The sequence below is a fragment of the Coregonus lavaretus genome (assembly GCF_964263955.1).
Source record: "Coregonus lavaretus genome assembly, chromosome: 38".
Lineage (NCBI taxonomy): Eukaryota > Metazoa > Chordata > Actinopteri > Salmoniformes > Salmonidae > Coregonus > Coregonus lavaretus.
In genome coordinates, this window is record NC_140025.1 from 1,295,791 (window position 1) to 1,309,221 (window position 13,431).

A 13,431-nucleotide genomic window follows, 5' to 3' on the forward strand; every position below is an offset into this window, starting at 1 on the left:
TATCCTACGATTTGTGCCCACACACAGCTATAAGCCTTTTCGGAGGGCACAGGTCTTTTGCTGCATGTCATTGTAATGCCAGTGTGGCCACGACTACTCAATCTCAGTTTTAAAACCCACCACAGATGGGCTGAAACCTTCGTAACCCTGACAAAACAAGCTAAGGTGTTTCTAGTATAAGCTTTCCAGAGCACAGATACTATATAAAGTAACTGAAACAAGACATGTCCAATGCCTGAAGAGTGCCCCACTGAACTTTTCATAGAGTGCAAACTTTTGCACAAAAAATAAAAAATCTAGTGCTGTTCACAATTGTTTTTATTCATTTTTGTAATGTTTGCCACTGTATTTTATACAATGCAACACTTAACAGCTAATATGAATGTTTCTGTCCTTGAATATACTGTATTTAAAGAAATGTAATATATTGTGTAGATATATTGATGAAAAACATTTGTGCAATTATATAAATTAATAAACAGAATGCATACGGACTACAAAATGAGTTTATTGTGTTGTGAATAACACCAATATCACTGATGAATGCCCCAAAGGTCATGAAGTACTATTAACTACATGTCGTCTGATAAATATTTCTCCCTGAACTATGAAAATGCAGGTTATCACAAAATAATTGTTGACATAATTGTTAGTGGTAGTTAATGCATGCTTTTCTTTGCAAAGGAATAACAGTGCATGTTTACCACAGTGCGGGTTATTGATATAGTTGTGGATGCCCTAATGTTTGATTAATTTGTTTATTATATGTTAGGCCACATTTTATTCAAATCAAGAGATGCATATAGAATTGTATTAGACAAATTTTTTGACAAGTTATCTTAAAAAATGTAAAGCCAGCATAACTGTATATTTGTAATAAAAATATGATATATCTATACTTTAAAATGTATGGAGTGTTTAATGTAAAAGTAATTCACACCTTTTATATAGTGGTTATAAAACAATATAGTGGTTATAAAACTGAACATATACAGTGATGGGGATGAATATGGGAACCGTATGATCTGAGATTGTAATGGCACAAAATAAATCATCGTAAAGATCAGTAACATCTTTGCTATCCCTTTTGTTAGAATCTACCAGTCAGTTAGCAACAGAATTTACAACAAGCAGATACATTTAGAAACACGCCATTTGATATCTGGCAAATCTGCACATTCTTGCATAGCGTACAAGAAAGGCAGAGATTATGGCAAGCAAACAAGCAGTTTCTGTTGTAACCGCTTTCCCCATTTTAAGTTGGTTATGGGACCTAAGAACACTTGGCTAATATTGATTGGTGCCTTTCCATTATTTAGGGGAAGTGGTCAGCGAGCCCCAGACCACCGGTTGAAGGGTCCCTCTCTCTGGTTCCAGCACTCCAGCCTGGGATGGGCCGGGCCACACCACTCAGACGGACATTGTACACAGGATAAACTGCAGGTGGAAAATCAAGAGAAAATTAGCACATTTTGATGTAATTACTATAACTTGTATATCAATGATGTCGCTCTTGCTGCTGGTGATGCTCGGATCCACCTCTATGCGGACGACACCATTTTGTATACATCTGGCCCTTCATTGGACACTGTGTTAACAAACCTCCAAACAGGCTTCAACGCCATACAACACTCCTTCCGTAGCCTCCAACTGGTCTTAAACACTAGTAAAACTAAATGCATGCTCTTCAACCGAACCCTGCTTGCACCCGCCCACCCGACTAGAATCACTACTCTCGGCGGGTCTGACCTAGAGTATGTGGACAACTACAAATACCTAGGTGTCTGGTTAGACTGTAAACTCTCCTACCAGACTCACATTAAGCATCTCCAATCCAAAGTTAAATCTAGAATCGGCTTCCAATTTCACAACAAAGCCTCCTTCACTCATGCTGCCAAACATGCCCTCGTAAAACTGACTATCCTACCGATCCTTGACTTCGGCGATGTCATTTACAAAATAGCCTCCAACACTCTACTTAGCAAATTGGATGTAGTCTATCACAGTGCCATCCGTTTTGTCACCAAAGCCCCATATACTACCCACCATTGTGACCTGTACGCTCTTGTTGGCTGGTCCTCACTACATATTAGTCGCCAAACCCACTGGCTCCAGGTCATCTATAAATCACTGCTAGGCAAATCCCCATCTTATCTTAGCTCACTGGTCACCATAGCAACACCCACCCGTAGTCTGCGCTCCAGCAGGTATATCTCACTGGTCATCCCCAAAGCCAACACCTCCTTTGGCCGCCATTCCTTCCAGTTCTCTGCTGCCAATGACTGGAACAAACTGCAAAAATCTCTGAAGCTGGAGACACTTATCTCCCTCACTAACTTTAAGCATCAGTTGTCAGAGCAGCTTACCGATCACTGCACCTGCACACAGCCATTCTGAAATGAGCCCATTCAACTACCTCATCCCCATATTGTTATCTATTTTGCTAATTTGCACCCTAGTATCTCTATTTGCACACCATCTTTTGCACATCTATCATTCCAGTGTTAATACGAAATTGTAACTATTTTGCACTATGGCCTATTTATTGCCTTACCTCCATAATTTACTACATTCGCACACACTATATATTTTTTCTGTTGTATTTTTGACTATGTTTTGTTTTACCCCATATGTAACTCTGTGTTGTTGTTTTTAATCGCACTGCTTTGCTTTATCTTGGCCAGGTCGCAGTTGTAAATGAGAACTTGTTCTCAACTGGCTTACCTGGTTAAATAAAGGTGAAATAAAATAAAAATAAATAAAAACTTGCATGTTAGGACAGGCTATTGGGAATCACATTACAGGCTGGGGAATGAGAGAGAGGAAAACTGGGTTGTGTTCATCAGGGCACACGGTAATGTTTAAAAATGAAACAGAAAACAAACATGTGTTCAGATAGTACTGTACCTCCCCGTTTCAACGTGTTTTGTCTGTTTCGTGCCTACTGAACACGGCCCTGAATTGCACACTTACGTCATCGTATTGGAAGTTGACAGCCCCCTGCTGCATCTGGTCTCTCCTCCTGAAGCTCTCTGTGGAGACACATAGTAAAGATGGTGGCGTATTGAGGTGAGATTTGAATGCCATTCATTGGACTACAATACCCTGCGAGACAGTTACTGTGTTAATGAGCCTACAAATGCACATACACAAAAGAGACCAGGACAAAGCACAAGACAGAGAACACCCCAGTAGATAATGGATTGGAATAAAAGGTTAGTGAATGACATAATGTATGTTAGTTTATAATAAACCCATAGCTCTGGATTGTGAGGAAATGTGAAATGCTCTGAAGTTAAACATTTGCAGCCTCCAAGTCAGCATCCTACCTGTCAGGGCGCGAAGCTTCACAGCACATGCCACATAGTCGTCAAAGTAGATTCGGCCAGCCTTGCTGTAGCGCTTGATGATAGCGTTCAGAGCTTGTGGGCTGATCATGTAGCCTGCAGTAACAGACCACAACATGCATTCAATTATACATAAGCCAACGTAGTATTAGGATTCATCCATAGTGACCACTGCATTTAGTTGACAATGGTCATAAACACCAGCCCTTTTCCTATTGTCCATCTACTTTGTAGCAAGAAGGGTCTCTCGGACCAATACCTTGTAATTATGTCCATCTACCCCAAAATTATAATTATTGTAGGAGTCTATCATCCATGGCTTAAATAATTTAAAGAAGTCAAACCTCTCAACCCCTTCGGATGCTGCATCTAAACCAGGCTCTGGAACGCTGCCCCTCTTTGGATGGCAGAATGGACTATCCCATGTCATCATCCTATCAGAATGAACTATCCCATATCATTAGCCTATCAGAGCACTGACTCACCCATAGCGGAGATGGCCTGGCTCATCTCATGGGGTTCCACCGTGCCACTCCGGTCCTGGTCGAACATCATGAAGTTCTGCTTCCAGCCACTCAGGGCAGCAAACAGCTCCTTGAACTCATTGAAGCCCAGCTTTCCGGTCATGTCTCTCTGGTGGGTGGTTAGTTAAGGGTTAACTCTGTTCATTAGGTAAAGAGAAACTAAAAACGGCCCTGTGAGCTGGTCGCACACAGGATATGATGAGCTGTGGTAAATGTGGGAGAACCTGACCTTTCTGCAACTGAATAAATTCCATAAGTAACCCTCTGTCTCAATATAGCCCACTTACACACGTATCATGTGTTTAATCTGAAGAAAATAAATGATATAGAACATCCCAAACAGCAAATGCTGAATGTTGTAAAGTATATTACTGTACATAAGAAGCATGAACATGTTCAGAGAGAAACAGGACTAGAATGTTCCTATACCTCTGAAAATTGAGCTACAGGCATGACGCAAATGGAGCATGAGGCAAGTTCCCTCTTGCAAATGTATTGGCAAATACATACTGAATGGGACCCACTAGACTAGGCCTTGTATAAAACAGTCAAATATACTGCAACCAGGAAGTAATTTAGGGGAATTAAAATGAATCATCCCCGACCACCTACTCCTTAAAGCTTTCACACCTCTACAACTGTTAAAAGAGAAGGATGAACTCAGCACTGACACATTAGGTTTATTCATTCATTCATTAACATTTATGACTGCTATTCATTTTCACCAGCAAGTGAAAGTGGCAAAGTGCACTACCAAACAAACTTTGATGACACTGGACAGAGGCCGAGTCCAAGAGATTCATTGATATAGAAAGGATACATCCAGCATTGCGATCATGATTCGACATGTCTCCAAACTGAAGGCTGTTGGAGAAGAGAAACCATGATCACACAATGAAAAACGTACATAAAATATGACAATACCAATCACAAAACCTGTGACGAATCTTTGTAAAGACTATATTAAACGCGGGATACTCAAATCATAAAACACATACATAATCATGAAATCGGATCATATCTGACCACAAAGTGAACCTTGACCATGGGACTGGGTGTAAACTTACGAGTATAGGTGCCACTGATACCAGTCTGTGTAAGACATCTCTGAAGCTCCTCTGCATCAATCTCCCCATCCTGCACAGAGGAATATCACTGTAAGATCACTCTCCAACAAAGGCTTATCATTACTGTGCAGTGAATGTCATATTTGATATATTTAAAAAAAACACTTGAATGTCTTGAGATTACTTTATGGTGTAACCATGACACACATTATCACATGGAATCATGCATGTACCAGTAATGTTGCATTCTATCCAAAGAGCAATATTTACTGTATCTATGATCATGAAATTAAAAAGCATTGATCACTCACCTGTCCTGCTATGGTAGTAAAGTACCCCCACATGGGGTCGTTAACAGGCTGCTGAGGAGGAGCACCAAAGGTTCCTGGGTAGCCTCCACCATTCTGGGGGTAGCCTGCCTGGGGTGGGCCTCCCATGGGTCCACCCTGCATGGGCATACCCTGGAGTGGCATGCCTTGCATTGGTCCTCCATACTGACAGGAAAAGGAGAGCACAGTCATCAAGTAACAGGGCTTAAGGAAAACTTCTCAAAAATGACTAATTCAATATAAACAGATTGGAGCGCTCTAAAAAACAAGCAGAGATATACAGTGCCTTTATTAAGTATTCATACCCCTTAACTTTTTCCAAATTTGGTTGTGTTACAGTCTGAATTTAACATTGATTAAATTGAGATTTTGTGTCACTGATCCAACACACAGTACCCCATAATGTCAAAGTGGAATTTTGTTTGTAAAAAATGTTTGAAGTTAATAAAAAACATAAAGCTGAAATGTTTTGAGTCAATAAGTATTCAACCCCTTTGCTATGGCATGCCTAAGTAAGTTCAGGAGTGAAAATGTGCTTAACAAATCGCATAATAAGTTGCATGGACTCATTCCGTGTTCCATAATAGTGGTTAACATGATTTTTGAATAACTACCCCATCTCTGTACCCCACACATACAAGTATCTGTAAGGTCCCTCAATCGAGTAATGCATTTCAAGCACATATTCAACAACAAAGACCAGGGAGGTTTTTCAATGACTCGCAAAGAAGGGCACCGATTGGTAGATGGGTAAACATAAAAAATAAAGCAGCTGCTGAATATCCCTTTGAGCATGGTAAAGTTATTAAATTAGGCTTTTGATGGTGTATCAATACACCCATTCACCACAAATATATAGGTGTCCATCCTAACTGAATTGCCAGAGAGGAAGGAAACTGCTCAGGGATTTCACAGTGAGGCCAATGGTGATTTTAAAACAGTTACAGAGTTGAATGGTTGTGATATGAGAAAACTGAGGATGGATCAACAACATTGTAGTTACGCCACAATACTAACCTAAATGACAAAGTGAAAAGAAGGACGCCTCTACAGAATAAGTTTTTTTTTTTTTGGATAAATAGAAACAGGTATAAGCATAGGCAAAATCTTAGAGGAAAACCTGGTTCAGTCTGCTTTCCAACAGACACCGGGAGGCAAATTCACCTTTCAGCAGGACAATAACCTAAAACACAAGGCCAAATCTACACTGAAGTCGCTTACCAAGACGACATTGAATGTTCCTGAGTGGCCTAGTTACAGTTTTGACTTAAAAATCAGCTTGAAAATCTATGGCAAGACTTGAAAATGCCTGTCTCGCAATGAACAACAATCAACTTGACAGACCTTGAAGAATCTTTTAAGAATAATGGGCAAATATTGTACAATCCAGGTGTGCAAAGCTCTTAGAGACTTACCCAAAAAGACTCACAGCTGTAATCGCCACCAAAGGTGCTTCTATAAAGTATTGACTCAGGGGTGTGAATACTTATGTAAATGAGATGTTTCTGCATTTCATTATCAATACATTTGCAAAAATGTCTAAAGACATGTTTTTAATTTGTCGTTATGGTGTATTGTGTATAGATGGGTGAAACTTTTTTTTTATACATTTTGAATTCCGTCTGTAACACCAAAATGTGGAATATGTCAAGGGGCATGAATACTTTCTGAAGGCACAGTAGATGTTCTTACACTCAGGCTTTATGCCATGATGGGAAGCAAACAGGTATACTATTACTGACGTTTGGACGTCACATGACTTCTTTCTCAGAGAGTACAGTCATACTTATACGATGTTGTCAAGTGATTGTTTACAATGGAGTCATGTGCATTAACTCCAGTTTCCTATTTCTAAATGTAGTGAGGATATTTTCACTGTCAATATAAGCAATATTAGCAGGTTGTGTACCTATTTCTAAATGTAGTGAGGATATTTTCACTGTCAATATTAGCAGGTTGTGGACCTATTTATAAATGTAGTGAGGATATTTTCACTGACAATATTAGCAGGTTGTGGACCTACTTCTAAATGTATTGAGGATATTTTCACTGACTATTAGCAGGGTGTGGACTAGCCCATGACTCCAATTCCACTGCGTTACATTGAGCCACTGGACGTCCCCTTTAACCTTGTGAGGAAAATGCCCGACGCTCCCCAAATGTTCTGTCTAAACGCAAATACACCTGGCACGTGACACAATTTTGTAAACATTTGGAACTTATCTTTCAAAAAAGTGAGAGAAAAAAATCAAATACTAAATATACACTTACGGTATGCAGTTTAGGAACGTTTCACCTGGCTGTATTTTCAAGAACACCACCTCCAACCGAGACTACACTTCCTCCCCTCCAATTTCTACTTCAAACATCTGCAATGGAGCATAACTGGGGAGGAAGTTTTGTACCTCAGCTGGGGGCTGTGTTTTGAAAATTCTGCCGGGTGCAACTTTGCTAAACTGCGTACAGTAAGTCTATCTTTTGTATTTGAAAGATTGTTTCTCCCGATGTGAAAGTTAAGTTCCAAAGGTTTCCAAAACCGGATCGCAAGCAAGGATTATTAATGTTTCTAAGCGTTAAAACAGAGCGTTGGGATTGTAGTTAATTGATCCAGCTGAGGTCCATATGTTCAATTGAGAACTCAAGGTCTGGGTATAGGCCTACCCCCCCTTGTGTTCTCGAGGGCTAGGTGTAGACATCCATGCTGTCAATGCAGTGACCATGACAGAAGAATAACACGCATACCATTTCCCCAAATGGGAGAAGTTGAGCTGTTGGCCACGCTAGTGGGGTTGACACAGTGTATGTAGCCAAGAATAGGCTACTAACTACAGACAGGCTACTGTAACTAGTTAGCCTAAATAGCCACCTACCTAGTAGTGTATTTATAGAGGGTGATTTGAAACTACAGCATTAAGTGCTTCTAAAGACTTACACAATACCAGTTGGCCAAATTCAATTGTTACTCCAAAATAAACAAGGCAACAGTAAACATGTCGTCCCCCAAGAATGATGCAACACCCCCCTTGGGCCAATTGAGATATTGCGAGTGACTAACACATTTCAGTTAACCTATACGGGATCGGTGTCCCGTATACGGGACGATTGAGCTAACGTGCGCTAATGTGATTAGCAAACTTTCCAGGACATAGACATGTCTTAGCTGGGCAGAAAGCTTAAATTATTGTTAATCTAACTGCACTGTCCAATTTACAGTAGCTATTACAGTGAAAAAATACCATGCTATTGTTTGAGGAGAGTGCACAACAACAACAAAATTATCACGGCAACTGGTTTGATACATTCACCTCTGAAGGTAAATAATGTACTTACATTTAGTAATCTTGCTCTGATTTGTCATCCTAAGGGTCCCAGAGATAAAAATGTAGCATAGTTTTGTTTGATAAAATCAATTTTTATATTCAAATGTAGGAACTGGGTTCTACTGTTTGAACCCCTGCTGTCTCTGGCTCCACACCCACCCAGCCCGGCCATCAAGTTGTGTGAAAGTTAGTGTATAAGCTAATGATCCATCATGTATGACATCCCTGGGAGTGTGTAAATGTACATTTTGTATTACCATATCATTTTTGTATGTTCTCTATAGTTATGTACTTGAATATGTATCAATTGACCAAATCGGCACATTTGGCCAGACTTGATACAAAATAGTCCAGTATTACAATGCTTCACTGGATCAATCTGAAACTTTGCACACACACTGCTGCCATCTAGTGGCCACAATCTAAATTGCGCCTAAACTGCAATAATATATTGTGGCCTTTCTCTTCCATTTCAAAGATTTTTGTTTGTATTATCTTTTACCAGATCTAATGTGTTATATTCTCCTACATTAATTTCACATTTCCAAACTTCAAAGTGTTTCCTTTCAAATGGTATCAAGAATATGCATATCCTTGCTTCAGGTCCTGAGCTACAGGCAGTTAGATTTGGGTATGTCATTTTAGGCGAAAATTGAAAAAAAGGGTCCGATCCTTAAGACGTTAATTACTTTATCTCCCACCATTCAGTGTAATTTTGTAAATACCGCATCTCAATGACAAGACGCATCATTCATCCAAGTTTCGTCAAAATCGGCCCAATGCTGTCTGTGATATCGCGTGTGACTAACGTAAGAACGAACATATGGAGACAGATCCAGTCCCCTCCCCTATAGTTCATCGTGGGGGGCAATAACTATTTATATGAAAACTGAATCCTTAACCAGGAACTAGCGACTGAACTAAGTAGCTAGAACTGAGGGCAATATCAACTTTCTTTCTTAACCAAGCTATAGCCTATTTGCCAAAATGACTGTGTGTAGAAAGATGCGCAACCGTTCAATGTCGATTTGTAACGATTTTGCTTACAACTGACCATGTTACAATGTTTCATAATAACAAAGATACATTTTAGGAGTCTTATCTGAGCACTCCCTTTATCGGAAATGGAATAGGCCAAACTCCTGATTTATGTTGGCTACTGTAAAATCACAGTCAAAAGAACACACGAAGCGTTTACTCACCCCGCCATATCCTGGATAAGCCATATGTGCACTATGAATAATTGCCACAAAACGAATCGATGCACTGAAATGTTTCGATGTCAAAAGTCAGTAAATGCAAAACAGAACCTGTTACTTGACACTGCGACAACGACATGTGTACATAATTTCCGGTCGTCACTAGTTACTACAGCCACAATATCATAAACCCCGCCCAGTTCTACAATTTATATTCTTAAAATGTGATTTTAAACCTAACCTTAATCTTAACCACACTGCTAACCTTGTGCATAACCCTAACCTTAAATTAAGACCAAACATCTAATTTCCATACATTTTTACGATATAGCCAACGTTGACTTTGTGGCTGTGCTATCTAGTGGACACCATAATTTCCGAGAAAGTGTTGCGAGAAGGCGGAAGTCCGAATGTGCTAATTGATTGATAGTGAAGATAGTCAATGACGAAGCTCACAGCAGCCAATTAGCTTCAGCAGCATTATTGGTACTCGACTGAGCATTTACACTTGAGTCATTTAGCAGACGCTCGTATCCAGAGCGACTTACAGGAGCAATTAGGGTTAAGTGCCTTGCTCAAGGGCACATTTTTTTCACCTAGTCGACTCGGGGATTAGAACCAGCGACCTTTCGGTTACTGGCACAACGCTCTTAACCACTAAGCTACCTGCCGCCACAGTAGGTAGGCCTGCTAGTTATTCAAATAGAATAGAATAGAGTAGAAGTCATCCAAAGAGGAATGTTCATGTTCACAGGCTCCAAACAACAATCACTCAGAAATTGACATATTGTTATTGAAGCCAATAACGCTGAATTATTTCAACATCCAAAGAGTGAAATGAAGATGGTGAGGTTGTCTTGAATAAGGCTCGTAAAAATGGAAAAGCTATCAGATACTTATTTTTTCCTAAACAATAATCTGATCAAAAATTTACAAGGGCTGACTGGCCTTTAATTAATAAGCATTTACATTCCCCAATAAGAACTACAGACTCAAAAATACCACTATCTTCTTTACGCAATAGTCAATAGCCACCACAAGAGGGTACCCAAGATGCAGCTTTTAAGGCCATTTCATTAGGCTACTAAAACCAGAAGCTTCACACCTTGCAAAGTTGACAATCCCCACAAGAGATTACATTATAATTTTTTTTATTACAAAAACATAATAGTACTACAACACATTTGACTAGAATAAAACACATATTAAAGCTGCATGCAATATGTAACTTTTTGGCTGACCTGACCAGATTCACATAGAGATGTGAGTTATTGATCTGTCATTCTCATTGAAAGCAAGTCTAAGAGGCGGTAGATCTCTTCTATGTGCGCTATTTCTATGCCTCCCGTGCTTATGTTTAGTTTTTGCATCTTTTACTTTCGGGTTTATACACCAGCTTGAAACAGCTGAAAATACAATATTTTTGGTATAGCGGTTTAGATGGTACAATGATTCCTTACAGTATACTTGCGTGTTTTGTCACATAAATTGAAATTAGGCAAACTATTAGAATTTTAGCAACCAGGAAATGGCAGAGCGATTTCTGCATAGTCCATCTTTAAAGCATTTCTACAGGTATCAGACATGCCAACATATAGAGAGGCTTAGACAGACTATAGAGTACCACAGTATGAGTCTTAATACCCATAAAACCTAGCGGTCAAACAAGGAAATGTTCCAATCGTTTTTCCACCATTCATTTTTCCCATAGGGGATTTTAAAAACACTTAAAATAAGGGCTGTGTTTAGTGTAGTCTTACCTTGGTTTGACGTTTTGATAACCTTGTAAATCTCTCTTGGACAAGGTGACTTATCAATATATTCGGCTCTATTTACTCTCAGATAAATCTCAAGCCAAACATGTCTTTATCCTAGTGATCCAACATCCCAATGTCTCAGAGGAGCAAAAACACAATACATTTCATGGGTGTACAATTAGACTGTTTAAAAATAAGATAATTCTTTCAAAACCAAATGTTGACCAAATGATGAGAGGAATGTTTATGATCAAACAACCAGTATTGATATATACATTGATTAGACAGTAGACACCACCAGTAGACATTGATTAGACAGTAGACACCACCAGTAGACATTGATTAGACAGTAGACACCACCAGTAGACATTGATTAGAGAGTAGACACCACCAGTAGACATTGATTAGACAGTAGACACCACCAGTAGACATTGATTAGACAATAGACACCACCAGTAGACATTGATTAGACAGTAGACACCACCAGTAGACATTGATTAGACAGTAGACACCACCAGTAGACATTGATTAGAGAGTAGACACCACCAGTAGACATTGATTAGACAGTTGACACCACCAGTAGACATTGATTAGACAGTAGACACCACCAGTAGACATTGATTAGACAGTAGACACCACCAGTAGACATTGATTAGACAGAAGACACCACCAGTAGACATTGATTAGACAGTAGACACCACCAGTAGACATTTTACAACTGTCTGTCTGTAGTTACTATACTTTTTCATTCTTTCAGTCCCAGCTTACTGATAAACTATCACAGTCAGTGAAGGCTGGACGGTTCATAATAATGGCTGAAATGGCACGGAAATAGGAAACAGGACAGAACAGCCAGAGAGAGGAAAAAGCACCAGTATCAACCATGGCTTTATGGTATGATGTTGCGCCATAGTGCTCACTGTACTCCACTATATAACCCCTCCTCCCCCTTCCAGGAACTCCAATAAAACCTAAAACGTGTTCAAAGTGACACCTGGAAACAATTTCATTAGCCTTAACCGTGAATCTGAGAGTAGATAAATGATCAGATCCACGGTGTAATGCTGCTCGAACTATACTGCATCAGGCAAAAAGAGAGTGATCTATTTGTTTGCATAGGAAGTCCGGTCTGAGAGAACGAGAGCAGGACAGGCTGCTAGTGCTCAGGTCAATAAAGAAAGAAACTGATATTTGTTAAGCTTTTAACTGGCTTTTAGTCTTTATCTTCCGATGCTCATCACTTATGGACTCATCAGTGACCCTTCCACTAGTTATGGTACCTTTTCAGCCCATGTTACTGTATCCTTACTCATCAAGACAGCTATATAAGTTCTCTCTCTCTCAACAGCGTTTGCAGTGTGAAAAACAAAAGCTTTTTTTGCTTAGTTATTCTTGTAAAATTGCTTGTTTGTCTGTCTGTTGACATGTTGTAAAAGTTACCGTATTCCCTATCTATTTTTGAAGCCTTGTATACAAAGTCCATGAGATGGAGTAAGTCCTATGCAGACCAGTGATGTAGTGAAACTGGTTGAATCCGCCAATAACCAGAAGCATAAGTTCACAAGCTGGGGCCTCTGACATCATGATGATAATTGTGAGTCATGTAAAAAGCAGATGTGATGACAATGTCATAAAACCATTGGGAATAAAATATAGGGGGCTTTGTTGTTGACCTTGAAGTAAAGGCATTATATCACCACAGAAACTGGAATTAAGCTTTGAGAATCATTCCACCACCTTTGGTTGAGTTACAGTGACAATTCAATACATCTAAAATAGAAATATTCATAGGAAAGCAAACAATAAAAAAAAAAATTAAAAAAAATTACACTTAATATGTACACTCATATAGTTCTCACATATACTGTATCTGAATGTAGGCCTGTAT

General features: G+C 39.4%; 1 protein-coding gene across 1 annotated transcript; it reads right to left on the reverse strand.

Moving 5' to 3' along the window:
• Positions 1 to 492: 492 nt before the first annotated feature.
• On the reverse strand, positions 493 to 9,968 carry LOC311112263 (grancalcin-like). The gene is made up of 8 exons (XM_084155314.1): positions 9,790 to 9,968; positions 5,250 to 5,432; positions 4,939 to 5,008; positions 4,692 to 4,735; positions 3,833 to 3,980; positions 3,330 to 3,443; positions 2,974 to 3,032; positions 493 to 1,437 (listed from the first exon to the last, which is right to left on the reverse strand). The coding sequence occupies exons 1-8, from the start codon at positions 9,811 to 9,813 to the stop codon at positions 1,411 to 1,413; spliced, it is 669 nt and encodes a 222-aa protein (XP_084011440.1). The 5' UTR covers positions 9,814 to 9,968; the 3' UTR covers positions 493 to 1,410.
• Between the last annotated feature and the right edge of the window lie 3,463 nt (positions 9,969 to 13,431).

What these genes read in the sequence shown, in the direction of transcription:
- LOC311112263 (XM_084155314.1), bottom strand. Translation starts at nt 9,813, where the DNA reads ATGGCTTATCCAGGATATGGCGGG. An exon ending in CTTATCCAGGATATGGCGGG is followed by an intron (nt 5,433 to 9,789) that starts GTGAGTAAACGC and finishes TTTTCCTGTCAG; the next exon opens with TATGGAGGACCAATGCAAGG. An exon ending in GAAGCTTCGCGCCCTGACAG is followed by an intron (nt 3,033 to 3,329) that starts GTAGGATGCTGA and finishes GTGTCTCCACAG; the next exon opens with AGAGCTTCAGGAGGAGAGAC.